The following is a 22981-nucleotide window of genomic DNA, read 5'->3' as shown; positions in this document are numbered from 1 at the left end:
ACTTAATATTTTTTTTATTATTTGTAGGCTCTTTTTCATGTCTCAATTAAACATGTTATATTATTAGTGCTATTGGCCTCCTTTTTTGTTGCCTAACATGTGAAATATTTCTTCAATCTTTCTTGTATACAAATGCTGAGTGACTGAAACTGTCCTCTTTGACTTGACGTTCCATAATTCTTAAGAGTGTGTGTATATATATATATATATATATATATATATATATATATATATATATATATATATATATATATATATATATATATATATATATATATATATATATATATATATATATTGCATGTTTCCTAGTACAGAAATATGTTTTAGAGAAAAAGGTGTTGGAAACCATAGAAAGTGAAATACATGGTAGGTAATGCATAATACAGACATATAACAACAAAAGAGGAAAGCCTTTTAGTTTAGCAATATGCTTAAATGTTTACTTGTTAAAGAAGCATGCATATAATGATTGAAATCTAGAGACAAAACAATAATTTATATTTGATTGTAAAGTAGAAATTAGTAAACAAAGGTGTTTCTATGAGGGTATAGTAGATAAAATTATTTGAAACTGCTCTTAGCTATTTGTTGTATAACCATTGTATATATTTACAGTATGTAGAAACACACACAGTTATTACTATGTATTTTAAAAAGATCAATTGCATCACTGCCCACAATAATTTATTATTTTTTATCAGCATCACACAGTGGAAGCTCTACTGTGCAGTTACCTAGCCAGTTTAATAGAGTATTTCATTGCAAGTGTTAATCCAGACCAAATGTATATAAGCTGAATTGTACAGTTGTATAAAAGTGCAATCACAAAATCATTTATAATACAGTTTTGACACTTCTGTGATAACACGTTAGCTACAATAATAGAGATATATTTCCTCAGCCTTCAGATTCTCATGCAATAAGTAAAACTTTATTCCATAAAATGTTTTAGTACAGCACTGTTTTATATTGTTACTCATAGCTGTTTAAATTATATTTATCATGAAACATTTTTTAATATGAGAATTTGTCTTCTTTGATATTATATTTCTATACAAAATTGTGTAATCATGTTCAAAGTTGAGGCCCTCTTTCTGTGCATGTGTTTTATTAGAACAAAAATAAAAAAAGTTGAAAGAAATGTGCTGATTGGATTTGAACAAAAGAGATTCGCCTTGACTTCACTATAAAGTTGAAGATCAAAGATGAAGCCTGATTCCAAAGGATGTCCGTGCTAATACTTTTTTTTTCTTTTTTTTCTCTGGTTCCTTCTATTTAATTTTCATGCCATCAAGGTTCAAGTACATCTCTGGTTGCAGAGCAATAAGTCCAAAAGTACACTGATTAGTAAATATGTATAGAAAGTAGGTTGAGTGCTTTTCACCCACAGAATTGAGGTGAATATTATTAAACTGGATATTGGATATGTATATTTTGCTACTAGTGTTGTCTCTTTTGGCATAAACCTTATGCCTTACGTGAACACTTAAATTATATTTCTTTGGTAACATCTTGGAATTTTATCTTTAATTTTTTGGATGTGGAAGTTCCAAATATTAATTTAAGACTTGTAATGACACTTTTGATTTGCATAATGGCAATGTTATTATACTGTCACACCAAAACACCTCTAAATATGGCTGTATATATCCATATTTTTTAGTGAAAGCAAAATCCTATGGCCCCATATTTACGGTCCCTGAAATGCAATAGTGTAAGTTTATAAATGTATTGAATCTGAATATATCTCTTTCCCAACAATGTATGATGCAAAAAAAGTTGTCACAGAATTTCATGGCTTGCCTTGTTAAATAATTGTTACTTTGTCATACTGCATTTGCTTTATCCCTGTACATGTTCCACCAAAGCTACCTCCCTGACATTGCTGCCCCAAATCCAGGATCACATCTCAGTTACGCTACTATTAATTACTGATAAACATGAAAGAAGGAAGGGAATAAGATTGGTACTCTGATGTTTCCACTTCTCACATCCACTATTTCCAAAGGCCAAAGGGGAGATCATTTGGGTTCTCATTAGTGATTTTTGGTTCAGGGTACAGAAGAATGGTCAAACTACCACCAGGGCCATTAAACTACACCTGGAAATGCCCTAAAACTACAAAAACCGTGTCAAATATGTGAGATAGGGTGTCAAAGTGTTTTAAGAATAGAATAAGTGGTCCTATGTGGCATGGCAAAACAACACGACAATAAAAGAGAAGTAAAAAGAAGTGTAATAGTGGAAACAAACAAAAGGGCAGAAAAAGAGAAATGCAAAAATGAAATTCCAGAGTAAGCTGAAGTGAAATAATAAAGGAAAAGAAAACAAAAGCAAAGTCAGAGGAGGCAATTAAGTGAACAGAAAAACAGCTCAGGGCAGGGTGAAGTATATATAAGTGTGCACAGTGAAGGAACTATAAGAGTGCATAGTGAAGGATCTAAGTGTGAAGAAGTGCCAGGGAGAACCTAAGAGGCTGTACAAAGTGGAACAGCTTGAAAGACGAAGAAGAAAAAGGCAGAGGACGGGGTAGGTTATGACTGGCTATATACCTAGTTACTTTTTCCCATTAGAACCTTCATATCAGGGGGCATGGGCGTGGCTCCTCTTGAACAGTGGCGGCAGAGCTGTGGCTTAACACAATAGGTCGTATTATAAAACATTCCGTCCCCCAAGCACCAATATTTGACAAGGCTTACATTGGAGTTGTGGGCATTTCCAGGGTTAGCTTTATGACCCTGGTGGCGGTAGTCTGACCCTTCTTTGTATCATGAACCTAAAATACCACTTAGAAAAACAAGACCTGATCTCTTTATTTGCCTTTTGAAATAGTTGATGTGAGACCCGAAATACTTAAAAATACCTAAAATATCACTTATAAGAACAAGACTGGATCTCCTTTTTGGCCTTTGGAAATGGTTGATGTGAGACCCGAAATACTTAAAAATACCTAAAATATCACTTATAAGAACAAGACTGGATCTCCTTTTTGGCCTTTGGAAATGGTTGATGTGAGACCCGAAATACTTAAAAATTCCTAAAATATCACTTATAAGAACAAGACTGGATCTCCTTTTGGCCTTTGAAATGGTTGATGTGAGACCGAAATACTTAAAAATACCTAAAATATCACTTATAAGAACAAGACTGGATCTCCTTTTGGCCTTTGGAAATGGTTGATGTGAGACCGAAATACTTAAAAATACCTAAAATATCACTTATAAGAACAAGACTGGATCTCCTTTTTGGCCTTTTGAAATGGTTGATGTGAGACCCGAAATACTTAAAAATACCTAAAATATCACTTATAAGAACAAGACTGGATCTCCTTTTGGCCTTTGGAAATAGCTGATGTGAGACCGAAATACTTAAAATACCTAAAATATCACTTATAAGAACAAGACTGGATCTCCTTTTGGCCTTTGGAAATGGTTGATGTGAGACCCAAATACTTAAAATACCTAAAATATCACTTATAAGAACAAGACTGGATCTCCTTTTGGCCTTTTGAAATGGTTGATGAGACCCGAAATACTTAAAATTCTAAAATATCACTTATAAGAACAAGACTGGATCTCCTTTTGGCCTTTGGAAATGGTTGATGTGAGACCCGAAATACTTAAAACTACCTAAAATATCACTTATAAGAACAAGACTGGATCTCCTTTTTGGCCTTTGGAAATGGTTGATGTGAGACCAGAAATACTTAAAAATACATAAAATATCACTTAAAAGAACAAGACTGGATCTCCTTTTTGGCCTTTTGAAATAGTTGATGTGAGACCCGAAATACTTAAAAATACCTAAAATATCACTTATAAGAACAAGACTGGATCTCCTTTTTGGCCTTTGGAAATAGTTGATGTGAGACCCGAAATACTTAAAAATACCTAAAATATCACTTATAAGAACAAGACTGGATCTCCTTTTTGGCCTTTTGAAATAGTTGATGTGAGACCCGAAATACTTAAAAATTCCTAAAATATCACTTATAAGAACAAGACTGGATCTCCTTTTTGGCCTTTTGAAATAGTTGATGTGAGACCCGAAATACTTATTAATAACTAAAATATCACTTATAAGAACAAGACTGGATCTCCTTTTTGGCCTTTGGAAATAGTTGATGTGAGACCCGAAATACTTAAAAATACCTAAAATATCACTTATAAGAACAAGACTGGATCTCCTTTTTGGCCTTTTGAAATAGTTGATGTGAGACCCGAAATACTTAAAAATTCCTAAAATATCACTAATAAGAACAAGACTGGATCTCCTTTTTGGCCTTTTGAAATAGTTGATGTGAGACCCGAAATACTTAAAAATACCTAAAATATCACTTATAAGAACAAGACTGGATCTCCTTTTTGGCCTTTTGAAATAGTTGATGTAAGACCCGAAATACTTAAAAATTCCTAAAATATCACTAATAAGAACAAGACTGGATCTCCTTTTTGGCCTTTGGAAATAGCTGATGTGAGACCCGAAAACGTCTAACAATACCGACCTAGGGCTGACCAGGTGACGGTGACGCTTGACCAATGAACGTGTAAAATTGAACGGCCCGCTCGTGCAACCCTCCGGCTCCTGTGCAGACGTTGCCAAGCCGCCAGGTACAGTCTTGAGCCCATGGCGGTCGTGCAACCCAGTGGCAAAGAAGACTGTTGATCCAAATACTGAATCTGCCATAGTGAAGGAAGCCTCAATATATTAAATCCCTAGAATACTAGTTAAGCCGAGTCTGTGGATGGCTTGAGAATAATTAGCTTCTAGAATTGCGTGATGGGTCCATGTAACTGTAGCTCTTGCAGAATGAAGGATTGTAGTATTTAAGAGGTGTTGTACTCCATGGAATACAAAGATCTAGTGACTTGTTAGCACTGAAAATTGTTTGTTCATATCATTGTTAGCATTTTTTTAAAGGTAGGCTAAATATTAAGGGTTTTTCGATAACACGGCGGAAGAATAAAGAAAAAAAAACTCACAACTGTCACAACTGTTTTGGAATAGTATACAGATTGCATAGAGAAGTCATTTGAGGTAGCTATGAATGAAATAACGTGTATAGGAGTCTAGATTACCGTAGCTAGCACGATAAAAACCCTCCCGTGGCCGAGACCGTCCCTGCCCCCTTGCTTGAGCCCGCCGGCCTCCCTTCTGCACAGCTGACTCCGCGCCTCCACAAAACCGTCACTTTTTACCATGTTCTCCAGGCTCGCCAGGCCCCAGGTGTCTTGCCTCCTCGGACACTGCGCCAAGAACTTCTCCACCACAAATGCGGTGAGATTCCTACGCTTTACAGATGATAAGGACGGGTTAATACATTTGCGCATCGATTTAGCCGTGTCAAGGATATATTGGGCCTAAGTCAAGTGGCAGGTGCATTGTTATTACAGGGGCTGTTGTTGTGTGTTGTAGGTCTTGTTGTTATATGTGAGGGGTGAAGGAAAGGTCCCATAGAAACGAGATGACCTTGGTTGCATCTCAAGGCCATTCAAGTGTTGCATCACAAGGAGTTCGCTGATTACGTTCAGTTAGGTTTACCCCGGATTGATCGTGTGACAGTCCAATCAGTGAGGCAAGTCGTGTTATATTATATGAATTAAATGCACTCTAGTCTTAAATATGTAAGTGTGCAAAACCTACAAATCCAGTTTAGTTTAATCATTATTGTTAGGTTATGACAATTTTATATGTACTATTACAGTATAACAATAGGTAAGAAATTCCACATAAATCTCTTATTTATGATATTATAGCAAAAACATAGGGTATTATTCTTGTGTTTGCCCATACTCACCCCTCACAACCAAAATTGGCTAGGGGGCCATTGAGACTTCGGGGAATGCGGTGGTAAACATGAAATGCGTCGTAAATGCATAGTTTTTGAGTTATGGGGGGTTGAAAAATACCCTAGATGTAGGGAAATTTCATACATTCCGTTTTTTTTTACAACGTACGGAAACCACGCAATTTCACTCACTCTCCATATCAAAGGGGGGTTCGAGGGGGGCGAAGCCCTCCGGTACAGCATTAAGATCAATGAAGCATCTAAACGGTAAGTAATTTATGTCATAGGAATCCTGCAACCATCATATACGACTATGTATTTACTTACTGGTAGCACGTACGAACGCGTGAAGCAGGTTTGGTATCACGTACGAATGCGTGAAGCAGGTTCGAACGCAGGTTACTTGTGTTCAATGTCCCTCAGTTAGCTGTTCGGTTGGGGTATTTTAAGAGGGGGGGGTCCAGGGGGATAGTAACCTATCACCATTGAAATAGTAGCCTAATTCTGCATTATTTTTTCTAATCTCAGAAACTTTTAATCAACAATGGACACTTAATTTTGAATGAAACATCAGAAAAAATATTATAAAACACTTTAGTGAGTTAAGTGCATTTTTCCTGGATCCATCCACAGTGGACATTTTCCTTGTTATCTTGATCGCAGGGCAACTGTGCAGGTGCATAACATATGCTATACATGTTTATTCATTTATTGTTATGATAATGAAGGTATTTATGCATTAAAACTAAGTAAAACTTAGAAAACAAGTCAATTTTATTGTTAACAAGCTGAAACTTCAGACTATAGATATTGTAGATTCCAATGTAGATGAATAGCATATATGGAGGAGACACTAATGCATTCTTTTTCTTTTTATCATATTTAATGTATACTGCTGGATGCATAACATAAGTATATTATATCAAAAGTAATTTTCTATTTTCAGGCCCAGAAGAGGGTTGCAGTGATGGGGGCCAGTGGAGCATGGCCAGCCCCTCTCCATGCTGCTCAAGAATTCCCCTCTGGTGACCCAACTCTCCCTTTACGATATTGTCCACACTCCAGGCGTGGCAGCCGACCTTTCCCATATTGAATCCCCAGCCAAGGTCACAGGCTATGTAGGACCTGAGCAGCTACCTGTAAGCACCTTCCATGTTGACTTTGTAGCCTTAGGTGTGAAATACAAAAGTTGTATATAGGCTGTTCTTTATTTTATCTTTGTTAATGTGAAATATATCATTACCATAACCATTTATTCACTTGTATATATTATAACCCCAATTTGAAATGCTAAACAGTTAACATGGTTTAGAATTTAAATTTTATATTTTTCATTCACACAGTTTTTAAAAAGTATATATATTTTTTATAGCACACCATTGCATATGTTTTGCAGGACTCTCTGAAGGGATGCGAGGTTGTGGTGATCCCTGCTGGAGTGCCCCGCAAGCCTGGCATGACCCGAGATGACCTGTTCAACACAAATGCTTCCATTGTTGCCAACCTGGCTAAGGCCTGTGCAGAGAACTGTCCTGAAGCCATGATTTGCATTATCTCCAACCCTGTGAGTCACCAGGGATTAGCCTTGGTCTTTAAGCTATTCCTGATAAGTAGCTGAGATTAGATAGCAGAGCCATTTCTTTTGGTTGGCAGGTGTAACTCAGAAAATTAATCATTCAGGTTGGCAAATTCTGTAAATTTGAGGTTAATAAAATTTGTTTGTTGTCACTTAGTCAAGGTTACTCATAAGTCAGAATGAAAATGTGATTGATTAATTAATAGAATTTTATTCAAAAATAATTTTCTAAATATGTATTATCTCCAGGTGAACAGCACTGTGCCTATTGCAGCCGAGATATACAAGAAGGTCGGTGTAGATGCCAGCCGCATCTTTGGTGTGACCACCCTGGATATTGTACGTGCGAACACCTTTGTGGCAGAGTTGAAGGTATGTTGGATGTTGGTATTGTTGATCTTTGCATAACATCTGATAATGGTAATAACTCTGGTATTAGAAGAATTGTAATTCTCGGTGACCACTCATTAACATGGCCTTGTTTCCCGCAGGGTCTGGATCCCACCAAAGTGAATGTGCCAGTGATCGGTGGCCATGCGGGTGTTACCATCATCCCACTCATCTCCCAGGCCACTCCATCTGTAGAGTTCCCCGAGGACCAGCTCAAGGCACTCACAGAGAGGATTCAGGTGAGTCCTAGTAGTGTTTCAACCAAAGGCTCTGTTTTTGTTTCCATTACTTCTCCAATGCTACAGATAAATATAATTTTAAATGAGAACTTAAGAATGGGTAAGCCTCAGTTCTCAGTTTGCATTCCTAACCCATTTTGAATCAATTTTACCTTTCCCCTATGACAGGATGCTGGCACTGAGGTGGTAAAGGCCAAGGCTGGGGCAGGATCAGCCACTCTCTCCATGGCCTACGCAGGTGCCCGGTTTGCCTTCTCCATGATTCGTGCCCTCAATGGAGAACCCGGTGTTGTGGAGTGTGCCTACGTCAGGTGGGTGCTGCCAGAGGACTTCTGTATCTCTTAATTGTATTTAGGTCCAGGAATATGATTCACCTTTTTCTTTTCTTATACAGTGTTATATTAGAGTTGATAAGATTAAAAATATTCCTAAGATATGGAGTGTGAATGTATTCAACAATTTATATGGGTGAGAAGCAACTTTTAGGGAGGTAGCCAGTACAGTAGAGGAGATTGAAATATGGGAAGTGACCTGTATATTAGTTATATTTGTATAGTTTAGCTTCCTCTCAATCTCTGTGTTGTGGTAAATTGTCTTTCTGTTTCTGGTTTTTAAATTTTGTTCCTCTTGAATTACAGATCCACAGTTACAGATGCCACCTACTTCTCCACTCCTCTCCTTCTGGGCCCTAAGGGCATGGAGAAGAACTTGGGTTTGGGTAAACTATCTGACTATGAAACCAAGCTTGTGGAAAATGCCTTGCCCGAGCTGAAAGGAAGCATCAAAAAGGGAGAAAGCTTTGCTGCCAGCATGTAAAATTCTGTCAGCCAATTTTTACCGGTGACTTTGATTCCAAAGCTTAGCTACTGAGGAGTGCTCATTCAGCATGTTGCATTTTGACCCCATTCCAAACTGATCTCATAATCAACATTTTCCTTTGTTGATTTAATTAGGTGATCAGCTTTGGATGAAGTCTCAGTGCTCTGGTCAGGAGGCATGCTTTTGATCAGGAACTGTTGTTTATAGAAAATTATAAAAAAAACTGTAAATAGAAGTCTTAAATTATCAATAAAAAGAGAAAAATCATTATTCACTTATTTCCTCTAACTAGGAAGTTTTCAAGGTAGATGGTATGATGATGGATGGACTTTTTAGAAAAAGTATTTATTTATGTAACTTGGGGTACATTATGAAAGACTAATTTATTTTTTATTTGAGATCTTTGATACCAATGGTACAAAACAAGCACAAAACATTGCCTTCATACAATACTAAAATTTACATACAATAGAATATACTAAACATTAGGACAAAATATAATATTTTAGATGTTAAGATTACAATTAAAATGCTATATACTTACCCAAGTTGTGCAATGATTCAGATGGTGCCACCAACACAAGACCTGCAATCACATTTATACATTAGATTCAAGCAGGTATTTACTAAATGATCAAAGGTGACCAGTTCAAATCAGAGATGTAATGACTGATAGGGCAGCACACCACCACCAATGGAGACAAGTTTCATAGACAATCATTTTATTTTGGAGCAGGATTAAAGTAGCTTCTCAGATGATGTCAAGACTTTTATGTAGAAGCGGAGGTAGAGGAGGAGTATATAAAGAAAGTATAACATATGAAGAAGTAAATCAAGCAATAAAAAGATTATAAAAAGGAAAGGCAGCAGGATTTGATGGAATTAAAGAAATGTTGAAGTTTGAAGGAGATGTAGTTACTAAATGGATGGTCAAGATATGTGAAGTGGGGGGGGATGCCAGCAGACTGGATGGAAGCCATCATTGCCCCAGTTTACAAGGGGAAGGGCAGGAGAGGGGAATGTGGGAGCTATAGAGGTATAAGTCTGCTGAGTATACCCAGAAAGGTATATGAAAAAGTCATAATAAAGAGGGTGCAAAGACTTGCAGAAGAGAAAATCATTGAAGAACAAGGAGGCTCCAGGAAGGGAAGGTGATGTGTGGATCAGATATTTTCCTTCAGGATGGTAATAGAAAAAATATTAGCAAGAGGGAAAAATTATATGATGTCTTCATGGATTTAGAAAAAGCTTATGACAGAGTCAATTGGCTGGCATTGTGGGATTTTTTAAAGATATACGGTGTGAGAGGAAAACTGCTTAATGCAATAAAGTCTTTCTATGAGGATGCATCTGCACGTGTGGAGAAACAAGTGAACATTTTGTGATAAAAGTGGGCTTGAGGCAGGGGTGTGACATGTCACCATGGTTGTTCAGTATTTATATGGATGGTGTTATGAGAGAAATGAAGGGCAAAGTTGGGGAAGTTGGAGTAAAAATGTACGCTGAGGGAAGGAAGTGGGTGCTGAATTCAATCTTATTTGCTGATGACACAGTGCTCATTGCAGAAAATGAGTGACTTACAAAATTTGGTCAGTGTTTTTGATAGTGTATGTAAAAGGAGAAAGCTGAAAGTAAATGTCAACAAAAGTAAAGTGATGGTTTGTGAGCGGAGTAGAAGTGAGGGTGTTGATTTTGTATGCCCATATAGAGTGGGAATTGAATGTGAAAAAGAACGCAAAATAATTTTGATTGGTGAAGAAATGGAGGAGGTTAATGAGTTTAAGTACCTTGGATCAGTTATGTGTAAGCATGGTGGTACAGAAGGAGAGACAAGAGAAAGGGCATTGCAAGGAAGAAAGGTGGTAGGGTCTCTGGGACGTATCATGAATGGCAGAAGTGTGTATGAGCGTTTTGGAATGTGTCACAGGGGTGAAGGGAAGAAATGAAGAGTGGTGGAAAAAGTGAAGCGACAGACTTTTAAAGTGGTTTGGCCACATGGAGCGAATGGAGGAGAGTAAGATGACTAGGAGGGTGTATGGGAGTGAGATAGAGAGAGGGAATGCTAGAGGATGACCTCCAGGGAATGGAGAGATAGGGTGCAGGAGTATGTCAGGGAAAGGGGTGAAAGATCCTTGAAAAACTTTGAGCAGGCAAGGAGGGAGTGTCTGGATAGAGAGATGGAAATTCTTCTGCTGTGGCCATCCCCTGGTGGGAGCTCCTAGGACCAGGCATCAAAGATGAATGAATGAATGAATGATCAGGGAGGTTAGTGAAATCATTATTTTCAGCCTAAATCCAACTCTTAGGATATTTTAACCTAGCCTTAATCATGAAGGGGTATATAAATATCATGAGCTAACTAAAATATGAAACACTGGTTAGGTGAAAAATGTATAGGAAACTTAGAAATGAAAACTGCAGGTGAAGAAGGTACTGCAGCATGTTAGGGATCGACTACTACGGACAGCCAGGGTATAAATGTCAAAATACGTCTTTAACTGACTAAATATTCATACAACTGAATTTTTATTTTACATATCTATTGTAACCAAAATACTTTCTTAATGTTAATTTCAACTCTTCCCTTGATGCACCCTGTGATTTACTTTGATGTGAAAATAATTCCCTTTTGCATGGAAACTCAACTGGCAACAAACTAACAGTAACAGGAGTTTAGTTTTGTTTAATGAAACAAGTGAGTTTCTAAAATTTTACCTTGAAGATGTAAAGAATAGATTAAACTGGTTGGTCCATTTACTACATTTGAACCTACTATGGATGGGCTAATATTAAGGACTGATTAATTTTATGATTGCTCATAAACTGAAACTTTGTCATCCTCATAGAAAATAATGGTGAGATTTGTTTAGAGCATAAAGCTGAACCTGAAAAATTTACCTCAGTAAAAATCATGGAGGGCTGCTTTACCGAATAGTAGGTGATAAAAATACTGAAGGCTCGGGCTGTCTTAATCACATTTATCAAAATATACCTAACAAACATAACCAAACCTACAGAGGGGCTTTGCCCCCCCTTGACCCCCATTATTTTAATCCAACCAAACAAAACCTAACTCAACCTGCTACAGGAAGGGCCCCCTTGACCCCTCATTTTATAAACAATCAATGAGACCTAACCTAACTTTCTAGGGGGGGGAGGGGGCTTTACCCAATCTTTACATAGATTACTTCTATTTCTGGAGACGAGGAGATGCAGCATGACACACCAAATTAAGATTACGGTGAAATGAAAGTAATAAGTGTGTAGTGGTATGCCCTGCTCTCTTAACTAATACTTTGACAAATTACTGAAAAAACTAATGGTGATAGGTGAACTAAGGTGTAAGGTCCAGTACCAATGAGACCTTGCCTGTAGAGGAGACCCAAGGAGTACTGAGACCTACATTGATTTCGCCCTCGTGGTAGGGGAGGCGCCACAGGGGGGGCAGCCACCCTGAATCTGAGGGCTGGAACAAGGCACAATCATATATGAATATAGGCTACAAAGGAAAGAAGACCAAGTTGTAAATATGTAAAGAAGTGATACAAAAAGGTCAGAGGTCTAAAGAAAAAGGCTAGTAACAGGTGAGCTAACTAATAGGGGTCAGAGGAGACTAGTAACAGGTAAACTAGCAACAGGAGATCACATTTAAAGGCTAGGATGGGTAGGATACTAGATTTGCCTTTCCATACACAATAGTTCAATCCTTCACAAGAGCCAGCTAGTAACAAGAGGGCTTGCTAATGGGGGTCAGAGGTGGCTAGTAAAAGGTGAACTAGCAACAGGAGGTTACATAAGACAAGCAAGGATGGGCAGGATACTTGTTCCACCTTAGAATAATGCACAAGAAATCGGTGAACTAGCTAATAGGGGTCAGGGGATTAAGGCTAATAACAGGTGAACTAGCAACAGGAGGTCACATAAGGCAAATAAGCATGGGCAGGTTACTCATTTACTTTTCCATGCATAATACCTCAATCGTTCATCAGGGCAGCTAGTAATAAGTGAACTAGCTAATAGGGGTAAGGGGATTAAAGCTAGTAACAAGTGAACTAGCAACGGGAGGTCACATAAGGCAGACAAGGATGGGAGGGATTCTCTAGATTTACTTTTCTATGCACAATACCTTAATCGTTCACCCGGGCGGCTAGTAATAAGTGAACTAGGAAATGGGGGCCGGCAACTAGCAACGGGAGGTCACATAAGACTAACAAGAATGGGCAGGACGCTTGTTCCACCTTCGAACATAACACAATCCTTCACCAAGCGGCTAGTATAACAGATGAACTAGCTTATAGGGGTCTGAGATGGCTATATATTAACAGTTGGACTAGTTAATGAGGTCAGGGGTTACATTTAAAGTCATATTAGGATGGAAAGGACACTAGATTTACCTTTCCATGCACAATACCTCAATCAATTCATCAGGGCGGCTAGCAACGGGTGTGCAAGCCGCTGGAGGTCATTCTCAAGGACAAATACAGGGATGGGCAGGATGTTTACCTTTAATTAACATATGGCGTCACCAGGATATTCCAGTCGCCTTGTAAAAAGAGCCCCGTCAGCCACTCCTCTGTCAGTCCTTCCTCAGCACCGGACGAGAGAGTTACATTTTTTCCTCCTCTGAAGTGATTTGTCTTCGTCTTCGTCCACGACCCCAAGGAACAAGATGGGTCTCAGGGTCATCAGTGTAGGACTCTTCATTACTACAGGTGAGAATGGCGTCCAGGTAGATGATGATGAGGTAGGACAGGTAATCAATCAGATACGTGTTGCAATAGAGAGAGGAAGGGAGGCCATGGGAAGGGACTTTGTTAGCTTTCTTTTATTCATTTATTTATTTTTCTCTTCCAGTCCAGTTTCAATTAAGGTATATGTAAATAAGCTGGCAGTACTAGGGAATAAATATTTCAATTCAATTCAGTTCAATACTTTTGGCATGCAGTTCCCTTTGCATATTTTTTTTTTTTGTGTGTGTGCTGACGTTATCTTATCATGTGATCTTCCTCCTTCTTCCTCCTCCTCCTCCTCTTCTTCCACATCTTCCTCTTCCTCCTCCTCGTCCACAGTGTTGTTAGGCATGAAGGCAACAGCTCTCGGGATGCCTGGAGGACTGTCAGAGGAGAAGCCGATGACTCCCGAGGTGCAGGAGCTCATCAATGAAGTCAGGCCCGATGTAAGTGTTCATTGTAATATATGATTGATAATTTATTGTTGCAAGTAAACAACAAAGGAGAAGGGAGGAGCATGCCATCCCAACCCCCAGGCAACAGTAGTATTTATAATAATGATGATGATGATGATAGTAATGACTGATAATGATGATACAGAGGAGGAAGTATAATAATGGGGGAGGAAGTCAAATTGATATGATGTGCTTTTTTAAGTTTTTGTTGTTTTATAATGAAAGTTTTTCGTTTTATTTATTTATTTTATTTTTCATGAATTGTCGACTCGCATAAGCTATATATTGAGGCTGTTAATTGATTGCTCCTGCTTTATTACATTTTTTTTCATAATTTTCTTCTCCTTTATCATCATCATCGTTTTCTTAATTCTTCTTATTATTATTACTCATTTTTATTCTTCATAATTTTCTTATTTTTCTCTTCCCTCTTATTCTTATTCTTCTCATTATTATTATTATTATTATTATTATTATTATTATTATTATTATTATTATTATTATTATTATTGTTGTTGTTGTTGTTATCAATATTATTATCATCATTATCATTATTATTATTATCAGTATTATTAATATTGTGCATATATATAACGACTCGAAAAAGCGATCGCCTCACCTGTATCAGTAGCCACCTTATATCACTCTTGTCACCTCTGCACATTTACCTTTCTCCCTTACCTTTCGTTCTTCTACACCTTAATACCTGCCCCCTCACCTCACCTCCGTACCCTTTAATTATACACACAGGTGGAGGAGCACCTGGGTCGCCCCGTGTCTCGCTTCGAGGGGTTGAACTACAAGACCCAGGTGGTGTCAGGCCTCAACTACTTCGTCAAGGTAATGAACACGCCCACACAGTTATATACATGTTTGTTGACTGATTGATGGCTTATTGTTGTAAAGGTACGCACCAAAGGAGGAGGGAGGAACAGCCATCCCGACCCCCAGGCAATACATATAGCCCATAGCGTGATTTTCAGTAATACAAGAAACATGTGTACTGCTGTACAGTATTCGTATCGCTATGCAGTGGAGGAAATGACAAGGTTCGTAATATTATAATTGAACATAGGATAACAAAGGAAGAAAGTGCATAAAACTAATAAAGTTAATAATAAGTAACTTCATAGATGGGTAAATATTTCTTATACTTAATTGTTCTTAAATACTCTATGTGACGTACTTCACGCCTATGACGAGCTGCACTTTATTTAATTGTAACTTTAATTTCTACCTAGAATAATATATTATTAACGTAGCTAACAAGTAGAATTTAGGGAATCTTGAAGAATACACGATACATTCGCATCCCTGAACAATGAAAAAAAAGAAAAAATAAATAAATTAAGCAGAGAGGAAGCTGCCTGCCATTCCATCTTTTAACAATATATATCGATCGGTACTATATAGGAATTGTATACCTACTACTAATTTGAAGTGGAGTGAAAAGAGGGAAAATACTGGCACTGTTAGAAGTTTAACAAGATAGTGTTATAAATTATTATATACGTAGTAATTTTAACAAGATACTATCAGAGTTTTGGATTCTGCATACGTATAGCAAGATTAATTAGATACGTCATCAATTTTAACATGTATATACGTAGGAAGTTCATTGGATACTTATTCAACGTACTGTAATGCGTAGCGAGGATTGAGGGTGTCACAGTAGGTTCCTTGACTTAACCTTTCTTATCTCTTCCATGACTTGTTGCGTCGTCTCTCATATTAGGGGGTCAGGAGGTCACAGGTGTGCTTGGGAGATAACTCACCAGATGTCACCTTTGCTTCATACGGCAGCCATTTATTATGTAATAAATGGAAATATAAAGTTTGATGAACCCGGAAGAAAACGTTGTATCTTTGGAAGCTATCATTATTATTACGATGATGATGATGGTGGTGGTGGTTCTTGTTATTACTCTAATTATCCTTTTCTTCTGTAGGTTGACATCGGTGACAACGAGGTGGTGCACATCAGGGTGTACCATACCTTCGACGGCACCAACACCCTGAATGGCGTTCAACACTTCACCGACAAATTGGACCGACCCATCTCCTATTTCTGAGGCACTCATCCACCCATGATATAGTAACTAAGAAAGCAGAGTCCCCTCGGTGGTTAACTATACTATATGCACCCACCCACCGCCATCACAATACTATCCTCGCTCACTTGCATACATACCTTTCGTTTTTAAAAGATTGATTATAGTCTATCGACTCTATAACTTGAGCACTGTGGCTTGGCCCGGGGAACCCCCCATTGTTTACACAACTAGCGATGACCTGCGCATGGCGATCTGTCTCACTGTTAGTCTACGTTATCTATTTATGCAATATATATATAAATTCATAATACAATTGCATGGTGTTATGAATGGCTTGGGATTTGAGGGAAAGAGAACGACTCGGGAAACCCTCCATTTCACTTGTCAACGTGGCTCATGCGACCTTGCCGCCTGAAGGACCTTGGCAACAGGCGCCAAGCCGCACTGTTAATTCACCCTTCTTCCACCATGGGAAACTCACGTCCTGCACAGCCAAGCAAAAGAGATCATATATAACACTAATAAGAGAGAGAGAGAGAGGTAGCGAGCCCCTCTGATCTCGAGTAGAGTGATGGAGCCATGTGGCGCAGAAGCTCGGTCTCCCTGAGCCACGCCTAAAGGCTGAAGTTAGAGTCGATGGAGTATAATTATATCGTTCATGATTTTACTGTTACAAAAGATATATAGACCCACAATTAATGAAGGAGAATTGAAGTGCTTAAATGTATGATTGATTGATGTTTTTAATATTGCAAGGAAATATTGATTAGTTTATTCATGATTTTAGTGTTGCAAGAGAGATATGCCCACAACTATGTAAGGAGAATTGAAGTGCTTAAATGTATGGTTGATTTCTATTTTAAATGTTGCAAGGAGATATTAAAGCAAATTATAGAGAAAGGATCGTGGTGCTTGATTTGTCATTTCAGACGTTAAACATAAAACAAAGGTTTAGAGTGAAAATGTTTATAAGCAGAATTTAACTTTCAAGTAAACTCGATTACTCATTCAACTATATATATAGTATTATACATAATCTCTGGTGGAGGGTATTTTTACATGATTACTAAATAAAGCTTAGCAAATCTCAGCCTTTCAGAAATATATCATCCTTGGGGAGTATACAGGTTTTATTGATGTTAATGTTGTTGTCTTTGTTCATGTTGTTCCGCCTCAGCCAATGGAGGTTGAGGCCACACTTTTTTGGCTGACCATGGAACAGACAATTTTTTACCGGTGAATTAATTTGATTCCAAAGCTTAGCAACTGAGGAGTGCTCATTCAGCATGTTGCATTTTGACTTCATTCCAAACTGATCTCATAATCAACATTTTCCTTTGTTGACTTAGGTGATCTGCTTTGGATGAAGTCTCAGTGCTCTGGTCAGGAGGCATGCTTTTGATTGGGAACTGTTGTTTATAGAAAATTATAAAAAAAACTAAATTATCAATAAAAACAAAAAAATCATTATTCACTTATTTCCTCTAATTGATGAGGTTGGTAAGTGAAATCATCATTTTCAGCCTAAAGGGTAGGCGGTGGCTGAGTGGTTAGCGTGCGGGCCCCGCATTCACCGCGCCATGGACATCGTCGGTTCGAATCCGCTAACAACAAATATTATGACTGGCGAGGCAGGATGAGGCAGCCGTGGAAACATAGTGGACACACACTGTGCCAAATCAATTTAAGCTTCTTCTTTTCACCCGTTCCGCTTTGTATCGCTTCTTATATAGGTCTTCCTCAACACCTCTATACTTCACAGCATGCACTCAGTTACTTCACAGTGCACACTTATACACTTCACCTTGAACCGCTCCAAGCCAACGGCTACACACACTTCATTCCTACCCGATTTCCTGGCACTACTATTTGACATGAAGAAAAAAAGAGATCATCAGGAAATTCTGCATTGCAATGGAATAAATTTGTAACTGTAAAGTAAGCAAAAATATACGAAAATGAGGGTTAATAATATGGTGTGAAAACGATGATGGTCTCAGTTTTTCTTCATGTCAGGAAAGTGGGTAGGAGTGATCAAGTGTGTGCAGGCGTTGGCTTGGAGCATTGACGGCAACAAGGCGGTGTATCCCGAAGCCAGCCTCAGACGCACTCTAGTCTATAATTGAACTCTATGGTTTGACCAAAGGCGACGATACGTATAGTCTCCTTGGCTTTGACAGTCCCCAAGTGGCTACGTGTGGCGCTGCCTGTCTTATAGCCAATACGGTCCAGTTTCAAGGTTGAATTACAGGTAAGCTGTCATTAAAAGTGAATTTTGAAGCTTTTGTTCTTACAGCCACTATTTCGAGGTTGAATTATTGGTAAGCTGTCATCAAAAGAGAATTTGCTAGCTTTTACTTTCTCCCAGATACGATTTCAAGATTATAGGAAAAAAATGCCATTAGGGTTTTCTCTTCTTCTTCCAGGCACAATATTTCACTGGCATTATTAGGGAGTTTGGCAGCTTTTTTTCTTCCACGTACGATATCAAGATTAAATTACAGGTATTAAGCTGCCAATAAAAAGGAATTGATTGACTGATTGATAGTTTATTGTTGCAGGTAAACAACAAGGGAGAAGGGAGGAACATGCCATCCCAACCCCCAGGCAGGACAGTGTGTGATATTATACAACTATTAGTATACATATGTAGTGCCAGCTTTTTTTTCTTCCAGGCACAATTTCATGGTTTAATTATATATTAAGCGGATATTACTAGGGCATTAGCCAGCTTTTTTTCTTCTTCTTCCAGGTACGATAAACTCAGGTTAATACAGGAAAAAATAGACGTTCGGGTTGCCATGCAGTTCCCTTTATATATTTGTGGTGAGGTTCTTATCATTTGATCCTCCTCCTCCTCCTCGTCCACAGCTGTTAAGCATGGCGGCACACATGGAGAAAAACCCCGAGAAGCCGATCATACGCGATTATTTACTGATGCCTGAACCACAGCCACTGACAGAGGAGAAGCCGGTGACTCCCGAGGTGCAGGAGCTCATCAATGAAGTCAGGCCCGTTGTAAGTGTTCATTGTAATATAATAGTAGCTAATAATGATGACAGTAGAGTATTTCCGCGTGAAACTGGCGGATATGGGGTGTAGGTCTAGTATACGTGGGTCTCTCCTTAATCCCGTACCACTCTGCCACATCTCTGTCTCTAGTTGTGGGAATAGAGTCAGGGTGTGAAGTGGATCGACCCACCAGGGGCTATAATACACCACGATTTCCGCTAGCTTGGTTCTCATTCGTTTCTTGTTATTGCTGATGATGATGATGGTGAGAAATACCGTCCTTCGGTGAAATCTACCGTAGCTTTGGAAGATCGTGGACACGTCAAAAAACCACGGAAATATGAAAACCCCCGCCAACAGAAATCGTGGCTTGACTGAAGATCCACGGAAAATTTGCACTGTTCATTTTTTCCTCCTATCTCTCTCTCTTCTCTCTCTGCTTATAAAACAACATATATTAAAACTTTATAAGGACTCCATTTCATACATTCCATGAAATGAAAAAAATGAAAAATTGAGGTATTAGCGTATCAACTTGTGGAAAGGTAGCCCCTTCGAGAATCTTTCATTGTTTTACAGTTCCTATGTATACATCCTTTTAATTTACATTGTAAATAACTTCTTTCTCGAGGCTGTGTATATAGCCAACGACTTCATTATAATGATGAAATGATGATACAGAGGAGGAAGTATAGGGAGGAAGTCAGATTGATACTTATATATATATATATATATATATATATATATATGTATATATATATATATATATATATATATATATATATATATATATATATATATATATATATATATATATATATATATATATATCTTTTTAGTTTTTTGTTGTTTATATAATGAAAGTTTTTCATTTTATTTATTTATTTTTATTTTTTATGAATTATCGACTCGCATAAGCTATATATAGAGGCTGTTGATTACTCCTGCTTTATAATATTCCTCTACAAAATTATTATACTCTTCTTTTTTTTATAATTTTCTTCTCGATCCTTTATCATCATCATCGTTTTCTTAATTCTTTTTCTTCTTATTATTATTACTCATTCTTCTTCTTCTTCTTCTTCTTCTTCTTCTTCTTCTTCTTCTTCTTCTTCTTCTTCTCCTTCTTCTTCTTCATATTCTTCTTCTTCTTTTCCTTCTTCTTCTCATTATTATTATTATTATTATTATTATTATTATTATTATTATTATTATTATTATTATTATTATTATTATTATTATTATTATTATTATTATCATCATCATCATCAGAATCATTATCATTATTATTATTATCAGTATTATTACTATTGTGCATATATATAACGAATCAAAAAAACGATCGCCTCACCTGTATATCAGTACTAATTCATTCCACCTTTTATCACCTTGTACCCTGATCACCCTTGTCACCTCTGCACCTTTACCTTTCTCTCTTTCCTGCCCTTTCGTTCTTCCTTACCTTCTACACCTTGATACCTGCCCCCTCACCTAACCTCCGTACCCTTTAATTATACGCACAGGTGGAGGAGCAGCTGAGTCGCCCCGTGTCTCGCTACGTGGGGCTGATCTTCAAAACCAATAATGTGATAGGCACCGACTACTTCGTCAAGGTAATGAACACGCCCACAGTTATATACATGTTTGTTGACAAATTGATGGTTTATTGTTGTAAAGGTACGCAACAAAGGAGGGAGGAACATGCCATCCCGACCCCCAGGCAATACATGTAGCCTATAGCGTGATTTGCAGTAATACAAGAAACATGTGTACTGCTGTACAGTATTCGTATCGCTATGCAGTGGAGGAAATGATAAGGTTTGTAATATTATAATTGAACATAGGATAACAAAGGAAGAAAGTGCATAAAACTAATAAAGTTAATAATAAGTAACTTCCTAGATGGGTAAATATTTCTTATACTTAATTGTTCTTAAATACTCTATGTGACACGTACTTCACACCTATGACGAGCTGCACTTTATTTGTAACTTTAATATGTACCTAAAGTAATAGATTATAGACGTAGCTAACAAGTAGAATTTAGGGAAGCTTGCAGAATACACGATACATGCTCATCCCTGGACACTGAAAAAAAAAAAAGAATAAATAAATAAATTAAGCAGAGAGGAAGCTGCCTGCCATTCCATCTTCTAGCAATATATATCGACCGGTACTATAGGAACTGTACACCTACTACTAATTTGAGGTGTAGTGAAAAGAAGGAAAATACTGGCACTGTTAGAAGTTTAACAAGATGGTGTTATAATTTATTATATACGTTGCAATTTTAACAAGTTACTATCAAAGTATTGGATTCAACATACGTATAGCAAGTTTAATTAGATACTGTCATCAATTTTAATATGTATATACGTATGAAGTTCATTGGATACGTATTCAACGTACTGTTTGGGGAGGCGGTGGCTGAGTGGTCAGCGTATCGGCGCCACGTCCAGGAGCCACACAGCTGTGATTTTTTGTCACCGCCGAGTGGCCAAGACTACCCACATGCTGCCCTGAAGACCACCAGCTATCAATCCGGACTCTAGATTACCTCTCCAAAGCGAGACTCAAAGATGAGCTCCGGGGGGCAGTATGAGCCAAAACAAGATGGTGCCACTATAAACACCCGCCTGGGCCACAACGGGCTAGGCCGACCATCAGGTTTCACCAGTGAAAAAGCCTAACGGCGCAATAGGCCGCGACGCAAGAAAAAAAAAATGCGTAGCGAGGATTAAGGGTATTACAATAGGGGATGGAAGTTATAATACTAAGCTCCTTGACTTAATTAAGCTTTCTTATCTCTCCCATGACTTGTTGTTGCGTCGTCTCTCATTTGCCCCCTCCTCTCTCTCTCTCTCTCTCTCTCTCTCTCTCTCTCTCTCTCTCTCTCTCTCTCTCTCTCTTATGTAATAAATGGACATATAAAGTTTGATGAACCCGGAAGAAAACGCGATGTGTCTTTGGAAGCCTTTATTATTATTATTATTATTATTATTATTATTATTATTATTATTATTATTATTATTATTATTATTATTATTACCATTATAATATGATGGTTGTTCTTGTTATTACTCTCCGTATTCTTTTCTTCTGTAGATTGACGTCGGTGACAACAGGATGGTGCACGTCAGGGTGCACAAATCCCCCGAGGGCGTCGTCACCATGCAGAGCATTAAGCACTTCACCGACAACCTGGACCGAGAACTTGTCTACCTCTGAAGCACCCATCCATCCATGATAGTACCTAAGAAAGCAGATCAGTCCTGTCGGTGGTTATCTATACTATATGCACCCACCCACCGCCGTCACGTATATTATATCCTCGGTCGCTCACTCGCATACATACCTTTCGTTTTTAAAAGATTGATTATCTTAATTAATAGTTCATGATTTTAGTGTTGCAAAAGATATAGACCCACAACTAATTAAGTAGAACTGAAGTGCTTAAATGTATGATTGATTGATGTTTTTAATATAGCAAGGAAATATTGATTAGTTTATTTGTGACTTATTTTAGTATTGCAAAAGAGATATGTCCACAACTATAGGGAGAATTGATCTGCTTAAATATATGGTTGATTCGTATTTTAAATAATGCAAGGAGATACTAGAACAACATACAGAGAAAGTATCGAGGTGCTTGATTTGTCATTTCATACGTTAAACATAAAATAAAGGTTTAAAGTGAAAATGTTTTTAAGTAGAATTTAACTTTTAAGTAAACTCACTCATTCAACTATATAGTATATTATACATGATCTCTGGTGGAGGGAGTTTTTACATTATTACTAAATAAAGCTCAGCAAATCTCAGCCTTTCAGAAAATATCATCCTTGAGGAGTATATATGTTTTTTGGGTGTTAATGTACGTTGTCTGTTCACGTTGTTCGACGCCTCAGCCAATGG

General features: G+C 37.8%; 3 protein-coding genes across 3 annotated transcripts; all 3 read left to right on the top strand.

Moving 5' to 3' along the window:
• The first annotated feature begins 5140 nt into the window (after window positions 1–5140).
• On the top strand, window positions 5141–9082 carry LOC126991869 (malate dehydrogenase, mitochondrial-like). The gene is given in 8 exon segments (XM_050850516.1): window positions 5141–5280; window positions 6738–6775; window positions 6777–6930; window positions 7188–7355; window positions 7617–7739; window positions 7859–7996; window positions 8165–8307; window positions 8635–9082. Coding segments are annotated over 8 exon segments (1020 nt in total). The 5' UTR covers window positions 5141–5202; the 3' UTR covers window positions 8813–9082.
• A 4156-nt stretch (window positions 9083–13238) lies between these two features.
• Window positions 13239–17144, top strand: LOC126991870 (cystatin-A-like). Its single transcript, XM_050850517.1, has 4 exons — window positions 13239–13527; window positions 13885–13991; window positions 14751–14840; window positions 15950–17144. Exons 1-4 carry the CDS (start codon window positions 13485–13487, stop codon window positions 16070–16072), a joined length of 363 nt encoding a protein of 120 aa, XP_050706474.1. The 5' UTR covers window positions 13239–13484; the 3' UTR covers window positions 16073–17144.
• Window positions 17145–18138: 994 nt separating this feature from the next.
• On the top strand, window positions 18139–22887 carry LOC126991871 (cystatin-A-like). The gene is made up of 4 exons (XM_050850518.1): window positions 18139–18305; window positions 18926–19072; window positions 20590–20679; window positions 22172–22887. The coding sequence occupies exons 2-4, from the start codon at window positions 18935–18937 to the stop codon at window positions 22292–22294; spliced, it is 351 nt and encodes a 116-aa protein (XP_050706475.1). The 5' UTR covers window positions 18139–18305; window positions 18926–18934; the 3' UTR covers window positions 22295–22887.
• The last annotated feature ends 94 nt before the right edge of the window (window positions 22888–22981 follow it).

The sequence above is a fragment of the Eriocheir sinensis genome, unplaced genomic scaffold (genome assembly GCF_024679095.1).
Source record: "Eriocheir sinensis breed Jianghai 21 unplaced genomic scaffold, ASM2467909v1 Scaffold352, whole genome shotgun sequence".
In the NCBI taxonomy this organism is placed as follows: Eukaryota; Metazoa; Arthropoda; class Malacostraca; order Decapoda; family Varunidae; genus Eriocheir; species Eriocheir sinensis.
This window is presented reverse-complemented; position numbering and strand designations above follow the sequence as displayed.